Consider the following 17,431-nt stretch of genomic DNA (forward strand, 5'->3'; position numbering starts at 1 on the left):
CTGAACCTACAGTCCAAGGATGTTTTCATTTTAACAATCAGACTTTGAATTTTTGGCACCTCAGGAAAGGTATTTGTCACATTTGAGTGTGGTATGACCCAGACTGAGATGGGAGGCAATGATCACAAGGGGCAAGATACATATCAATTCAATCTGCATGCTTCCATCCATATTTCTGAATTGTATATACCAATACAGAAAACTTGCCTTTCTTGCTTTGTTCCTAGAACTGAGTTTCAAAGCCAGCCACAGATAATAGTCATGTCTTTTCACAGCCTGATGCTACTGAAACAAAGAGCAACGATAAACCCGGTTTTCTTGTTCTTTTTTTTTTTTTAATAATTCCATATGTGATACTTTTTTCCCTCTCTGTTTTTTTAACAATCACCCTAACATAAAGGTAGCCTGTCGTTCTCTCCTGCAGTTGACGTTTTATAGTCCAGGAACTTGAAATACTTCGTGCATGTATTTTTTTATATATCTGCGTATATATGCGCAAACAATTATTCACTCACTCATTTTTATCCTTTTCCATCTCTCCAATACCATTGTTTTGTGGGTTTGGTATCTTTTGAGCATTCGAGGAGCAGCAGTAATGTAAAGCACTCAAGTAAGAGGCAGTGTGTTGCCCTTTGTACCATCAGACAGTAAAAATATCACAGCATAGAGGCAATACCATACTTTGTTTTGTTTGCAGTGGGCTGCATGAGCCCTCTAACTGTGTGACTCTTTTCCCTCTTATATCATCTTAATACTGCTTATTGCTAGTTAACGTTACTTTTGGAAGTAGGAAATTTGAGGCAATTTCTTTACTGTTACAAAGTGTTACGGACAAAAAAGAAAAAAGCTGATTTCCTTTGTAGGCTAGAAAGTGGTAGCTCTGGAAGATGCCCTCCTCACCTGCAGGAAAAAGTATTGACATGTTTCTAAGTCACATGCTCCCTGGAAAGCTGGATAACATTGACTAGCTTTAGACAAAGAGAAAATAACTTACATCTTTTCAGCTACAGAGCAAGATGATGTGGCATGACATGGCCCTGTGTCAAATGCCTGTTCCCCCCTGTGGTTAGTGTCAGAATGGTTCACGAAGAGAAGCTTCTGAAAACTGGAACAGTGAAGGAGCAGTGAACTCTCCTGCAGTCGCTGCCAATGTTGGCAGTGAGGAGGAAGAAAGGTGCCTAAATTTAACAGTTCTGACTTAAATGTCTGCTTGGAAGTTCAACCTAGAGTACCATAGGCATGAATTTTAGAAATGACAACCAACTCCGCTTAAAAGTAGACATGATTTCCGTGAAGATGATCAAAACCCAAAAGCATTAGCTTTGTTACTATCTGTCTATACCTAACTTAGATGATTTTGGAGGCTTCCTCTGTAAGAAGAGAGGATGACAAAAAAACCCCACAAATCTGATATGACTTGAGCTTTGGTACTGTGTTGATAAATGATCAGCAAAATGCAGTAAATGATCAAATATTTATTAATACCCTGTAAGGAAGACAAGTAAAAACTTTAAGGTGGCATTGATTTTTGAGAACTGAGTAATCCCCTGGTAGGTGGGGATCCTTCACTTCTGACTGAGGTAAGATTCCACCACTGAAGCCGAGTCCCTAACTGTATCTTTTGTTTCCCTCTCCACGGCAGGTTACGTGTTCTGTATGTTACATCGCCTGCCCGAACAACATGACTGCACGTTTGACCACATGGGGCGCGGGCGTGAGGAAGCCATTATGAAAATGGTGAAACTGGATCGGAAAGTAGGGAGATCTTGCCAACGCATTGGCGAAGGATGTTCCTGAGTGCAAGACTGCAACCAAATGCTGTTCTCTTAGTTCACTAATGTTAGCCTTATTTAGGACAAAGTCAGCCAGACACCTTGTACTAGGCAAGTTTCAGACTACAGCCAATCAGTTTCCTTTCTTTAGCCAACCGTCCTGGTACTGTAGTTTAGGGGTTGATGGTGGTTGAGATTGATTTCTGGCTGGTTACTAAGGTGCCTGCTAGCCACCGTATAAAAATAAAACATGGAGAAATATTATTTTTGAGTATGGCTAGTGGATTTAAACAAAGCGAGAAAAATCCAAAGGCTTCTGTTATTGCTGGAGTCACTCTAAAAGCCTTATGCTGGAAACATTCCAGCTGCAGAGTTAAAACAAATAGTTGTATAGAAGCTGGTGTAAAAGTTTGCTATGCACATGGCTTTCAGACAAACTGTTTAATGTGCAGCCTTTCACCTCTTCACTGCTAGTGAATCCTGAGGAGGTGAAATACTACTAAGAGCAGCAACTGCAGCTGCTTAAGCCCAGAAGACCTGACTGGTCACTCGTGCCTTCATTGCGTGTGGCTTTTGAGTTAGGCAGTGTCACCAGCATCAGGGATTCTGTTGGGGTAGGAACACCTTTCTGGTTCTTCCCAGGAAGCCAAAAAGAAAGGGGGACAGAGATTCTTATGAAAAATTTTTATATGTATCTTACTATAAAGAACCTATCAGGGTTTTGGGTTTTTTCTTTTTTTTTTTTTTTCTTTCTTCTCTGTTAAATTATGATCTCACTTTAAAGCCAGCTCCATCCCGGAGCAGTAAATGGTGCATACTTTTTACATGGCATCCACAGAGATTCTATGCGTTGTGTGAGCAGGTTCCACGTACCTTGAGCAGTGCAGCCATTCCCACCGGCCGAAACCTGATTGGCTCTTGTTTGCCTTTTGCTAAGTGCAGGTATCTGATAATTGATCAAATAAGGCTAATTCACAGCACAGTAGCCATGGCTGGATTCTACAGACTGACTTTCTGTAGCTAGACTTATATATTGGGGAAAAAAAGGACATTTTGTAGCAAACGGAATTCAGTAACAGTATTGGGGAACAACCTGTAAAACACCCTTTTCCAGAATGAGTTTGTGTTCCTCACGTCCAGAGTGTCAATGAGATAATCAAATGGGCTCTACCAGCCCTCCTTCTATGCAGCTGAACGCTCTCAAGAAAATCTCTGCCCGCAAAGCAAGTATAGCAAGTGGATGTGAAAAGCATTACATGGAGTAGAATGTTCTGGATATGGTTAGACCTATGGTTCTGTATTACGGTATGTCACATTGAGCTGAGCCGAATCGCACCAGTTTTGTCAGTTTGGAAACAAAAGAGCAGACTTCATAATCGGGCTGTCTCCTGCTGCACATGGGGTTTTTGCAAGTAAAAAGGATCTGTACCGATGTCGCCCAGCTTAATCCTGAATGAATTTAACTTCTCAGTCTACTAGTAAGTTATTAACAAGTGGGTAAATTTGTAAGAAAACCTGAGGGAGGGAAAGACTGTCTCATCTTCAAATACTGGGCAGATCTAAAACATCCAGGGGGTGAAGTGACATGTCACTTGAAAAACCCCTGTGTTTTGGGAGTGAGCTTGTATGAGTCATCCTCCATTCTACTTGTTACAGGTAATTAACTCATTATAGGCCAAATTATATTGTTACTTTGGTAGCCACTTAGGAACTTTAACAAGGAGACAACTAATTAAAAAAGAATATAAATATATATATATATGTGTCTCTCCAGACAGACAGCATCTGACTGTATCAGCATTAACCATCAGAAGTGTCCCATCATCATAAATGCAAGCTATCCGAAAGGCAAGCTGTTTTTTTTTCTTGTTGTTATTCAAGAATATGAAACCAGCAGCAGAATCTTCTGAATTGTGCTGCATTTTCAGGAAATGGTCCTGGTGAGAGGGATTGTCCAAGAATATTATTTACATTTGCTTTGAGGAGTTAAAATAACATGAATTTTGGCGGCTGCTGTGATACGCACTTTCTTTTCATACAAAATCCTATCCTAGCATTCGATGGGCATTCTGATTGATACACAAGACTTTTCTGCATTAATACTGAAGATGCTATTTTGTTCCTCCTTAATATTCTCTTTAATCTCATTACAAGTGCACAGATGGTTTCAAGGTGGCTCTTGAGAGAACACTAAAAGTTTATGTGAATTATGGACAATGTTCACTTTAAGCAAGAATTTGGGGAGGGGGTTGTTCCTTTGCAGTATCTGTTCTGTGAAGTTTGTTAAACGTAAAGAAAGCTTAAGTTCTTGTATCTTAAAAGAAGATCTTATTTAACCCTTTTGTGTTCTAGATTTACTTACACATGTAGCCTAGAGCTCAGTTTTAGTTTAACATTGTGAAAATATTAAAAGAACCTTGTAACTTTATTCTTTTTCCTCATGCTAAAAAAAAAAATTAAACCAATCAGATTAAAGTTTGAATTCCTTTCTGCCTATTCCAACAGGTCATGCTATTTTGCACCACTTCTGCTGTAAATTTATGTAAGAAATATAAATGGAGAAAATACCAACATTAGGTCAGTAACTTCAAGCTGAATTTACAATTGGGGAAAGGTGGACAGGATTTTCTGCTGGCTTGGAAGGGAAGGAGAGTGTGCCTGCTGGGTTTTAGTGGTTTGTTTTATAAGCAAATCTACTATATCCAATTTGGTCCATTTAACTTTGAGGTTAGATACAGTAGTCAAGTGAATAAGTCGTGCATACTCTCTACATCGAATGCATATTGTACACTGTATCATTGGCATTAAAATGTCTTAAATGTTCTTTCATGCACTTTGACAACTTCACCTAGAATAGCTGTATTCCTGATGGATAAATAGAGGAATAACTATTGTTTCTTAATCATTTAGATGCTAGAAACACAAGGCTAATTAAAAAACAATTTAGTGTATCAGAGGGAGAGAGAATATAGAAATAATTATTTAAAAACAATTTTGAAAATTATTTGGAATTGAAATTATGCCTGATTCATGGGACACATACATGCATTTTTTTTCTCAAATTCATGGAGTACTTTCAATTATAAAACTCTTCATGATTCTTGAACAAGATGGCTGTGTTCTAGTAAAGGTAAGTTACATAAAACAGCTCTGCCTTTTCATCAAGTTTCAAACCTACAACTGGCTGTGAGCCAGGGCTTCAAGGATAAACAAGAATTGCCCGTGAAGGTTGCTGTGCCAGAGCCTGTCGTTAGTTGCAGACATTTCTGTTTTGAAGCAGCTCAGTGTCTTGAATGAGCAGCAGTGTAACTGTAACATGAGGTACCTGAGAACAGGAGCTGCTCTTCAGTAGTGCACAGGCAACACCCTGAAAAGAGTCCTGGTGCAATTGTAGCAGTCCAAAAGTAATATTAACTGCTTTTATCTACTCAATGGAAGGTGATAAATACATTCAAAACTTGAATTTTGCATGACTTTTCTTTTGGCTAAATTGTAATCCCCTGACCTAGCGAATACAATGTCCTCTTTATATTTAGCTTTGTACTCTCTGTGGTGGTCAGTTCATTCTGCCATCAGCAATTCCTTCTGTGATTATGCTACAACTTAGATATAAATCTCTAGGAGATAAAAGCACTTTTTTTGTTATCTTACAATGATTATTTCAGTACAGAGACACACTGGGGAGGAAAACTGATACTAATGGAGTCATAAAAATACAGATTTTATAATAGACTCCAAGCAATGTGCCAGTGGAATATCTGACAGCACCTGTCCTGGCAATTGATGTGTAGACAGTTAAGTGCCCAGACAAATGAATTAACGTTCTCTTTGTTGTATTGTAGTTACTGAAATTGTCAGTAATCAGAGGAACAGCAACGAGAAGGTCTAATCAAAGTAATCCCTTAATGTAACAATGAGCTTGAAGCCAATTCATGGTGGAAATAAGTTTGTGTTCTCCTGGAAACTTTTATACCTAGAAAACAAATGGAAACATTTAAGATCACACTATTTAAAATGAACTGTATTTACTGGCAACAGATGGTTTATTTCATTACTCAAATACCTGATTAGAATTCTGCACACAGAACAAAAATAATATAAACATTAGTAAGCTGTAGTCCAACTCAAAAACTGTTGTGGCAGGAGCTGCTGTGTAAGGATACAATTCTAGTGGACCCAGTTAATAAACTGATGCTTAGTTAAGACTGTGTCAGTACACACTTTACTACACAAAGGACCACGGTGCAAAAAGATTGCATAAGATTAAATTGTTCATAAGTATTTACAGTGTACGCTTTACATGGTAAACTTTTGCAATAGTGAGCTTTATTTCTCACTATCAGCAGCTGTTTTGGGACAGAAAACTTTGCTGCTGGTGGGAAGAGCCACTTCTGAAAGACATCAGTGAGAAGGACTCTCTTCCTAGTCTTCATTCATTTTTCCTTTTTGTTGGGGCAGTCAGCATGTGCAGCTGGGCATTTGAAAGTAGTTCTGCTTGAATGTTCCTCTTTTTGGCTTTTCAGTACTCCCCACAGGAAAAAAAATAAATCAACTTTGTTGTTCTTACAAGTCCCTACATGTCGGTCTGGGTGGATTAAAATATAGATGTTGGTATATAGAAGTGACAACCTCCTTGTATTTTACTGCAGTGTCAGGCTGTTTCTTCAGTTAACTGAGACATAATGCAGACACAATTTACCTGTTCTGGATGTTGAGCTATGGGGATTTTGAACTGCAGTTCTGTGATATTGTTCAAACACACCTTCCCATAAACTCTGGACACCTCATCTTCCAATCTGAAGTCAGTCAGGAGGAAAGAAGGCATAAAAGCAGAGGGTGCCAAGTGATAAGTGCTTAGTGATCACATCCACCTTCCTCTTCCATTCAGCTCAGATCATAAAACAGTAAAGAGGCAGATAATTACTTGCCAAACAGCACCAACTTTTTTGACTTGGTAATACAGAAAACTATTTTGCTTTATCTTTGTGAATATACCTGTGTCTGAGTCCAGTCTGCAACATGTTATATGCAAAGAAATTAAATGGGACCGTCATAATTAGAAAACGTTTTTGATGGATTATTTAGTAATAACTACATATTTTACTAATGGACCTTCCTATTTTGCAATATGCTGCTATTTTCTTTAGAAGAAAAACAAGCAGAACTTTATAAGACTAACTGTAAATGATTTCAAATTCAATACATGCATCTGAAGCATTAGGAAAAGATTACTGAAATTATATATAGTTTTTAAAGATGATGATAACTGCATCCTCTAACAAAAGGGTTTTGTTCTTCAGATAGTAGCAAGTGTTGATGGCAATAGTTTAAGCATAAGCAGAATGTTTCTTTCTGCTGGGTTTGTGCAAAGCCTAACGTGCAGTAGGATGCTGTGAGTTAATAACTTGTAGCACGGTGCAGTGAGTGTGTAAGTAATGAGAATAAAATTATAGAGACCTACTCTTGTCTGTTGGCTCTCCCTTCACACTAAAGGACAGATGACACCCACTGATTCCTTGCTGCTTAGTCCCCTCAAGTCTTTTCTGAGTTGCAGAAGACACTTCCTCTACTAGCCTGCTCAGTTAGGATGGAAAACCGCATTCAAACTAGAGGATTTTTAGAAAAAAAAAGTTGACATCTGTGAAAGTGAAGTGTTGAAGTCATACTCTGCATCAGAGGTGCAACACCAGAAGGAGCTTTCTTTAGGGTTCTCGGAAGGAACACTTGAAAATGTTGGGGTGATTTTCTCCCCCTAGATTGTTCAGGGGCTCTTAGCCTTAAAAAATCCTAAAAAAAGAAAGAAAAAAAAAAGGCACAGCATTCTATCATCCCTTGAAAGAGGCCTGCATGATCAGCACTGCTGTATTAAGCAAGCTAAATGAAAGGTTCATTGTTAGCTCCTGAAACATTTAGTCTCATCTCTCAGCTTTTCAAAGGAGCAAATAAATGCAAGACTCTTAGAGGAAGGAGAAAAGAGTCTGAGCTAGAGTTAAGCTAAATTCATTCTTCATTCCAGCAGTAATTTGTCTTCTCCCTCTCACTTTCTCCTGCAGTGTTTATATACGCTTGGTTTAGATTCCTGAAAGCTTTAGCGGGTTTCTGGAGGCATCTTTTAACATACTGCATTTAGCAGCAGCATGAGGAAGATGATGAGCTCCAATAAGTTAAAGTTAATTGCTGTGGCCATCACAACTGTTCTTGTCCACACTAGAGTGCTAAGAGGATGGCTGCCTAAAAATGTTTTAGCTCATCCACCCATATCAGCTTTGCATGAATCCTGCTCATTTGGATAGTCTTTCATGTGCTAGAGGTGTAACCTTTATTCTGTCTGCAAGCAGACTTTTTACCCTTGGTTACACCTTCCCCCTCCACCCCCCAATATTTCTCTAGGTGGAAATACTCATCAGACAAGCAGCGCTTACAGCTATACAGCTATTTTTAAGTCACACTGCATACCACTTGTTTTCTCTTTTTGACTGATTGGTCTCAGGTCTTCTCAAAAATAATAGTTCCAAATGGATCTTTCCATACACGGACACATAAACACACACAAATCCCCTGGGACATCAAATGGCTGTAGCAGAATTATGCTGCTGGACTAAAACCAGCTTTCACTTCCTGCACACCCACATACATATTATCAGTCCTTGTCTGGCTTGTCTTCTGGGGAGATGTCCCCATATCTCAATTTGCCTGTTTAATAGTAGGTGTAGTTTAATCATTATTAACTGCTAGAGACTTAGTCCTGGAATCACCATTATGTTCATTTGCAATTCCACTGAAAACACCCCCCTAACAGCTGAGAGGTTTGAGTGACTGCACACAGTTGGGTTACTGATCTTTCTCAGTAGTGTGTGTCACGCTGTCCCAGGGGCACAGAACTCTGAAGGATGAAGGGAAGTGTGTGTGTGTGTAGGATCAGCTCGGTGATGCTGACTGTATTTCAGCTGCTACCTCAATAGCAATACTTTGCCTCTGCTTGAGGCAGCAAGTCCTATGTGCTGTTTGAAACTTTAACCTGTTGGCCTGTTCTAGTACCTATGCAGGCCTTGATGTCTGTATTTGCTGTGATTTTCTGGGCTTTCGCCATCATCCCTTTTGCAAAATCTCCCTCATTAACTATAATGCCCACTTCCAAATCAAATTGTCATGTTGAGAGGCAGAGTCTGTGTGACGACAACATAACAGTAGAGATGACCACATCTAAAGGTACTGAGGCTTGTATTGCTGGTAGCTGTTTCCATCTGTAATGAAAGTGTTAAATGACTGCTGCTGTTTAGTATATGAAACTCCTAGAGATGTCTTAATACAGTGTAGCAAATAACATTAAGGCTGAGTTCTACTTCCAATTTAAATCCGTTCTCCCTTTCTCTTAACTGTCTTGTGGACTTTCTCAATATGAGGAACCTTAGGGATAGTTTGATACTGCAGCCACTGGAGATGTGCGGGCAGTGTTTAATACCACCTCTGCAAGTATCAAATACCCATCCAGGCCAAGAATAAAAATCTCTCTCTTTGTTCTGCCTTTAATTGTTCCTTTCCATTAAGCCAGTCTTAACCCAATGTTGTTATTCTGTGGATAAAATATTAAGCTATCACTCATTTGCCCAGTAGTGCTAAACATCAATCACAGTGATTGATTTAAGATTATTAGCATGTGGTTGATACTGTGGGTTTGTTTAGTTTCTTTACATCAAGCTTCGTGAAGACAATTCTCCACTTTTAAAAGCTACTGAAACAGGCAGATTCTATTGACACAGAAACCATGGGTCAAGTAGACCAAAGTCAAACTTGTTACGTGAATCAGAAGCAGTTCCTTGCCTTTGCTGATCTCCGTCTGGATGATAAAGGTAAAGCCAACTCTGCTGCCTCGGCTGCATGCACGTGCCAGTTGTCCATGGGCTCAGCAGCTGGGGTGGCACCTCCGCTCTCCCAAGCCCTGGAAGATCTCAGGAGTCACAGAACCTATCCATGAGTCCCTGAAGGCAATCAAGTTGTATATTATACCTGCTCTTTCTAACCATGTTTGTTGTGTGAAACAATAAAATTGTTTATGAAGAGATAAAAGTATTAAACAAGACAGTGCTGATCTGTGATTGAATTATGCATTGTGGGGTGGCTTTCTTTTACCAGCCTTTGGCTGGTAGCAGAAAGGTAGGTAAGAAAAAATTCAACAAGCCTATGGAACTTAAATCATTCCACAGGAACTGAAAAAAAATGTTAGGCCCTATACAGTCTGAATGCACCCAGCAAGGCAGAAAGATTAATGCCTTTATTTCACACCAGCCCTGATTCAGTCACTTAACATCAACACAGATCAGTTTTCCTCAGCCAACATTCAGCATCTTTCTAGAGTAAAGGCAAGGAGGATCAATCATTTTGAGAGCAGTCTGCAGATAAAACATATCAGAGTTAAATATCTACTATAAAAATTACACAGTTTTGTGTAAAATGTACCAAAATAGAATTCTGATGTGGAAATGCATTTCAAATACAACATTACATTTCTGTTTTCTCAGAAAGCTCCATGGAGTCGAGATTGGGGCATTAACAGCAGAAAGAACAAAAGGTAATAGGCTTTCTGCACCATATAATTCTTCATGGTAAGACAGTCTGACCCTTGCTGTTCTTACTGTTTATGGATTTCTTGGTGTAATTTTCTGTTTGAGAGAGCTTAACTGTGAACTACAGTTTGTGGATACTGTGTAATTCCATTACTAGATAACAGCTACTCCAGAGCATATGAGAAGAAGGAAAGCATTAAGTCTTAGAATGTCTAATTTTCATCCTTTATTTTAGAGCATATGGCTAAGGGGTTGATTGCCTAAATATAGAAAAACAGAGAAATTAAAATAGCAAATTCTTCCAAGGAACCTGTGTAAACTCTTCCTGCACAGAATTCATCAGGATGTTAGTCAAGAGCTACCAGGTAAATAGTCTTCAATTTAAGAAAACCTCAGTGATGAAGTGACTTTCTCACTTCAGCCAGGGGACACATTCCTTGTGCCGTGCTTCTGTTACATACAAATTATTCGGTCTGCTATCTGTGGCTGCTGGGGCCCTGTCTGTGCCAGCAGAGCCAGACAAATAAAAGTACAAGCTTTGCACGCCAACTCTTGCAGTCCATGAAGGCGGCTGAACTTCAAAGGTTTGCAACAGATAATGGGTTTACATGATGCTGTTCTAACCATCTTTTGTTTTACTTCTCTGCTGGCACATAGGCCTTATCAAGAAGCATAACAACTTCCTTTGTATTGGTGAAAAGCCAAGCAACTAAGACTTAGTCAAACACCACACAACCCCTCCTCCCCCCCAAAAATAAAAAAGATCTTTCCTTCTTGAGAATATGAAACACAGTCACATTCTTCAAGTTGCAACCAGCCTACGATGCTCACAGGACAGTCTCACACAGCCATTAGTTCATCACAGATGACAGCCTTCCCCTGCAAGCAGTTCAGCAATTAGTTCATGTAATTTGGCAAAGAGAGAGAAGTAATACTGGGCTCTAAAGCTCTCACTTATCCCAAATTTATTTGATTGTGGTAGCCAGCTCTGAGTTACAGTCCACAGCCACCCACATAAAAGAATCAAGCTCCATTTCTGTTTGTCCATACTGTGTCAAAGCAGTGAGAGAGACATCATCCCCAGCGTGACTGGCACACAAGCTCCTCATCACGCCGAAGTCATAGGCAGTATCAAGAAGTTCAGAGTTGCCAGGCCAGGCCGAGACCTGTGCACCAGTCCCTCTGCAGAGAAAAAGGTACAACCCACTGCTACTGTGAAGTCACTGAGACATTTCCTGTACTATCTGTGGTAGATAGGCAGGACAGAAGAGCAGTGATGTGTAAGATAATACTGGCAGTACAGCGTTGGTGCAGTGCTGGAGCTAGTGAGGCATCTCCTGTATTAGTTCCATGCTCTGCCCCTACACCACTTGGCCATGGTCTGCCTGTACTCTGCAGACCCTCTCTTCCAGCAATAGAAAGGGTTTAAGATCTCCTCTGCAATAACATCCACCCACTTTCTCTCCTCGGACAAGTGGCAGATCAGCACTGTGGCAAATGCTTGACTGAAAGCCTTGACTGAAAGAGAAAGGAAAAAAAGTAGGAGTCCCAATGCTACTTCAGACTGTTGAAGGCCATGATGAAAACTTCCCTCTCCCCATCCCTCAAGTCTTGTTTCAGGTCCTGAAGATCTGTCAAGTGAAGATCAGTGAAGGGACCCCCACACTCCACACAAGGCTACTTCTTAGATCCCACCAAAGTTGCATGGTGTCCTGGTATTTGATGGTTCTGGAAAGTTTGGTGGGGGTGGAATGGGATGCAAAACTTAGGTGGAATGTCCTCCTGGCATGCAACAAGGGAAGTTGCTTTGTTTTTTAAAATTAGCATCAACCAGCCTCCATTTGGTGAACTGACAGTGCCTATTTTATCATCTTGGACACAGAGCTTCCTGAAGAAGCAAGTTTTAGTCACTGACCCAACCTCTGGGTAAAAGACCAAAGCGTTCCTCAGGAACAGAAACAGTAAATCTCTCTGCCACATTTCATTCTGAGTCCTGCATCAGTGATTGCACAATGTCAAGATCCAACATAAAGTATCTGGCTCCATGCTGAACTAATGCTTTGGCTCAGTATTTCATTTTCACAAGAAATGAAAAACCAATAGATATGGAAGATTACTGAAAGAACAGGTCAATAGCCAAGGTGACTGGGTTACACTAGTCTGACTTCTTACAAGCCATTCAAGTTTCCTAAGGTTAGCTGGAGTACTGTTCTTCCCTTTCTCACACTAAGAGGGTGTTTGATTTTGCTTGTAAGGTGGTAAATGTGTCCTTCCTCCCGAAGGTATTTGCCCTTTGGGAAAGGGATCAAAGCATGCAATCCTATTTGTAAAGCACTGAAATACATGCAGAAAAGTGTTATATGCAGACTATTAAGAGACTGTCTGTCAGTATTAATTTCAGAATGGCCTGTGTGTAGGAGAAAATAAAGTAAGTGTGTGATCCTAAATATAAATAAAATCAGTCCTGAAGGAGAACGTGAAAAATGTAAACCCAGAACCTGAAGGTTAGGGTTTAAAAGACTTTCTTTTCATTTATGTTTTAGCAGCCTTGGAAGTAGAAATTCTCCCCCATCTCACATGGCTATCTCTCCCACAGATCAGGTCTTTGGTAGCACTTCAGTTTCACATCTGTATTTATCTAGTGATCAGTGAACAAAATTTATTGAACTGCCACATTTAGCAGGAAAGAACTAAAGCTGAGAATTAAGAGATAAAATAACTGTGAAAACTTGTGGTATGTGGCTGAAATGAAAGTAGTTCCTAAATAAACTAGCAGTTCCTGCAATTTGACCATTAAGATTCATCCATCTTCTACTGGTATTTAATGAAAACCTCTCTAGGAATGCTGTGACATTGCTCAAGCTGGCTTGCAAACCTGGCCAGCTGTTTGGGCTGTACTTGTGTTAGGGCTGTACTTATCTACAGCAAGTCTGGTTGAATCCTTGCCACCAATCCAGACCCGTGGGCCCTGGGCACATCCAGTGCTGAGATCTCCTGCCTGCACAGGCAGTATCAACACACTATCACAGTGCAACAAAGACAGCAGCAGCAACACTGACCAAACTTCAGAAAAATCTTGTGTTATTTCTTATATTTGGCAGCTATACTGTGCCCAGCCTTGCCCTGCTGAGCTTCATGACCCACTCTCTGCTTTGGCATAAAGACCCTTTCCTCTTGAAAACTGGACAAGGTCTCTTCCACTCTAAGATAACCAGGCCACGCTGGCCAGCAGCTGCTGAGCTCTGTTATTATCTTTGCTTTTAAAGCACTCTGGACAACCACAATGCTGCACAAAACATACCCATTTATTTAGCCAAATGACATTAGCCTTGCCTATTACATTGATGCAGCCAAACTGACAATTTTATTGATCCAGGTAGCCTGTTCCATGTCCCCTCTTCATTATTTTTCATTTGTCCAATTAAAGTAAAAGGAGAGAAGAAAAATAGGCTGTGACAGGACCCTGAATCAGCTGGAGTATTCATGTGGAACTACCCCCCACCTTTTCTTTCAAATGAGCACATCAAAGTACACCAACAAGCTCTCAATCTCTAAACCAGGAGATGTTCTAGTTTATTAGGCTCTAAAATAAGCCCTCTCTTCAAATAGATGAAAAACTGAGATGTGCTTGGTAGGGCAGCCAGTAAAAAGAGTTTCAGAGCAAATTCTCCCTTTCTTATCTCTCTGTCCTTGTGGAAAGGGAGAGGGACTCTCCCTTCTGTTGGAGTTTCCCTAGCCATGTTATTGCTCTTTCCTGCTAAAGGTTTTCTAACTAAGAAGAATAGCTTTTGTTGCTGATGTTGTTCCAAGAGAAAGTACAGGTGGTTCCAATGGTACAGACAAGCAGGCAGCTCTTCCTCACTGCTACACTGCTACAACACACCTCATCAGAAACAAAGGGGATGAAACTAAGCAGCTGTACCCTTTGCTGCATGAGACCTGCACCTGGTACCACTTGCATCTACTAAAAAAAAATAAATAAAAAACCAAGAACAGTGTACAAGAACTAGTACAGCTCAGCTGATGTGCCCAACCTGCATTACTACAGTATACCCAAGATAATGAATTTTCTGCAGCCAAGGGTAACTAAAAAGTCATTTAGCATAAACAGGAGATCTGGGAACAGTGAGCTTGCTTAATTTAATTCAGAGTGTTAAACCTGGATTCTTCTTGTCAGATTTGATGCACAACTTAAAAATAAGCCATGAAGAGCTATGAAGACAAAATTCTTCCTTTTGCAAAGAAATAGCTAGACAGAAGGCAGCTGCCAATAAAGTAGCACTTAGTCATGTAAATAATCTTCCATAACCTCCATTTCTTGATGTGAACNAAATGACAGTAACAGAGAAACTGAGACAACAGCAGGTCTGCATGAGCCCAGAGGTAACGCTGGGTCTCCAGTGATGGACAGTTGAGCAGTTGGACAGATGGCCTTAAAACCTGTGCAGTGGCTTGGCTCATTCTGAATGGTTGCTCTTTACTGTACAATGTAAATGGTATGTGTTGACTACACTGTGCAGGAATTAGAGGGAGATGGTTTGCATAACAGCTCTGTTGTTTTGTTTGTTTGTTTTTAAATGAGATGTGTAAACCTGTAATCCAAATGTTTTTAAAAAGCTCTCCCTTTTTATAGCTTCCCTTCCCATCTGCCAACATGTTTTATATCTGCATGCTTTGAGAATTTTCATGATTGTTGCATCCAATAGCTTCAACAGCAATTGTGGGGTTGTTTGATGTTTATAGATATATTCAATTAGTTAGCATGGGAATGGCTTTGGTTCCTAATTTGTTCCATTTCTGTTTACCTTTCCACTGAGATCAGAGTTCCAGAAGTCCAGAGTCAAACTGCACAAGCCAGTCAATGTCAGACGCTAAACCCAAACAGATGAAACAAAACTGCTTTTTGAATAACAAAAATAGAATTTTTTTATTATTAATTACAGCTATGCAGCACTCCTCTCTCTCTCTTATCTCCCCACCATCCAAATAGGACATCTGAGATGGTGTATGTTGGCTAGGCTCTTTTCTCTCATTTAGAATCATTTCACAGCTTTGTAAAACAGGCATCAAGCAGGCAAAAAAATTACCCAGAAGATTCCCTATTCAAAGGCAAGTTTAGTTACAATGGTTAATCTTGGGCCCCCACCCTCTGTCTCTCAAGCAATTCTGTCATTCAAGGTACAGGTGAGAAATCAGTGTAATTAGTACATATTTCCCAGTGGTAGCTGAACTGACCTACCTTGTACATGCCATTTTTCCTCCTTGATCCAAGAGCATAGCAGCATCTTAGATTCAGCAGCATAAAGGAAGATCAAGTCAATTAGTGGCAAGAGGAAAAAAGAGCAGTTCCTCTTGCATGTAAGAAAGGGAGAGCAAGGACTGCACAGATTAGGTAGCTCATTACATTCTTTTTCATCTTAGATTTTCAAAGGCAGCAAAAATGCTAAAATATCATCAGAAATATTTGCTGTGACTCTCTGCAGTCAAGTCAGTCTAAATGCAACAAAGAAGTATTAGAAATCCCACATGAAGCCCAGGTGCCCAACAATTACTAATCAGAGAACTGAAACGCTTCACATGGCATTTAGAATGCCACAGGCATCAGAGATCTGCCCTTTGGAGATGATATAAGGCATCAGAACATCTCATTATCCTTTACACTAGAAAAATCCAAACATTCACTCTACTACTGAAATTTTAGTGCTAGATGTAGCCTCAGTTGCAAAGGGCCCCAGTCACAAATGATTTGTTCTTTCAGAAAGGAAACCTCGAATATGAAGAACACTCTTCTGCTGAGTTTCCTACACAGAAGTAAACAAAGCCTAATCCTTTTCACACGGGAAAATCATCAAGTGTGTGGACTGAACACAGATTAATCACTATCCCTCTGAGCACACTGTCAACACTGCACATTTCTTTGGCATGAAAAAAACCAATCATTTTCAAATGAAATTGCTGCCTCCATCCTGAATGGAACTGAGAGCGATTGGGTTAATATGGTGTACCCTGGATTATGGCTTGTCCAATGAGCAACAGTAGCCAAGGCCTCATATGCCCTTAACCCACTGCAAATGCAAAGTAAAATGACTTCCACATGGTTTAAGTTAAAATCTTGTACTAAACTACCATTTATCACCAGCACTTCAGTAATATTTCACATGCATTCTTCCCCTCTTGCAAACACAGTCCTTCACACACATAGTACCTCAAACATTTGTTATCATAGGAATGTAGATTTAGGGAGGCAGCACTGAAGTTGTTTACATGGAAATTTGAACAGGCCATGCAGAATAAGAATCTCAGTGCCTTGGGAAGTTTTTAACTGCAGCATAAACCAAATGCAATTTTCATGTAGTGCATGAATGATGGCACTTCTAGAAGGACAACATCCCCGTTATCACAGCAAAGTGCTGTCTGCCCTTGAAGGGAGAGGAATGCCAGCTCCTCCATCAAAGGACTACACTCCTTGCAGCACAAGCTTTTCCCTTAGCATTCTCTCACCTAAGAACTGACCAGAGTTGAACCTGTATTACCTCACAAAAGTTAGCAGAATCACAGTCTGTGGCAGCCAGCCAGCAGGCCAAGCAAAGCACTGCTCGGATCTCTGCAGTCTTTTTAACAGCCCTGGCTGATTGCCTTTCAGCTAGATCCTCAAATCCAGTGACATCTTCAAAGAGACCAACAGCTGCAAGATCTTGCACTGCTTATGACAGCAGACTGGCACTAAAATGGCTGTGAAATCTCACTGCATCAGGAAGTGACACAGATATTACAGACCAACAGGGAGATGTGTCCTGGAATGCGCAAACAAGGCACACAAAAGGAATACCACATTTGCTGATGTTAAACGGCAGTCACCCAAAGTGTCACCCCTCTTTTCCTTTACCTGTGCAAATCCCAGACAGATAAAATAGCTTTCTGTAAGGTCACTAGGCAGGAAGAGAACAAACCAACAGCCAGTGTTTCTAAGTCATCCTGACTTAATTCATTCAAAGCACAGCTTCATGTTTATATCATGTCCATTATCCCTGACATCTCCCTAGACCACAAAGTCTTTGGGATTCTAGATTAAAGCCAGGGATAACACGGCAGAAA

The 17,431-nt window shown here is 40.2% G+C and overlaps 1 protein-coding gene across 2 annotated transcripts in view; it reads left to right on the forward strand.

The window, feature by feature from the left end:
• ZFAND3 (zinc finger AN1-type containing 3) overlaps window positions 1-7,232 on the forward strand; it is a 134,227-nt gene extending 126,995 nt beyond the window's left edge. For both annotated transcript variants that reach the window (XM_017806778.1, XM_017806779.1), the window contains exon 6: window positions 1,643-7,232. In XM_017806778.1, coding sequence (XP_017662267.1) covers window positions 1,643-1,797 — 155 coding nt within the window. In that variant the 3' untranslated portion in view covers window positions 1,798-7,232. The remainder of the gene's footprint in view (window positions 1-1,642) is intronic.
• The last annotated feature ends 10,199 nt before the right edge of the window (window positions 7,233-17,431 follow it).

Source organism: Lepidothrix coronata, unplaced genomic scaffold (assembly GCF_001604755.1).
Source record: "Lepidothrix coronata isolate B3197 unplaced genomic scaffold, Lepidothrix_coronata-1.0 Scaffold16, whole genome shotgun sequence".
Classification (NCBI taxonomy): Eukaryota; Metazoa; Chordata; class Aves; order Passeriformes; family Pipridae; genus Lepidothrix; species Lepidothrix coronata.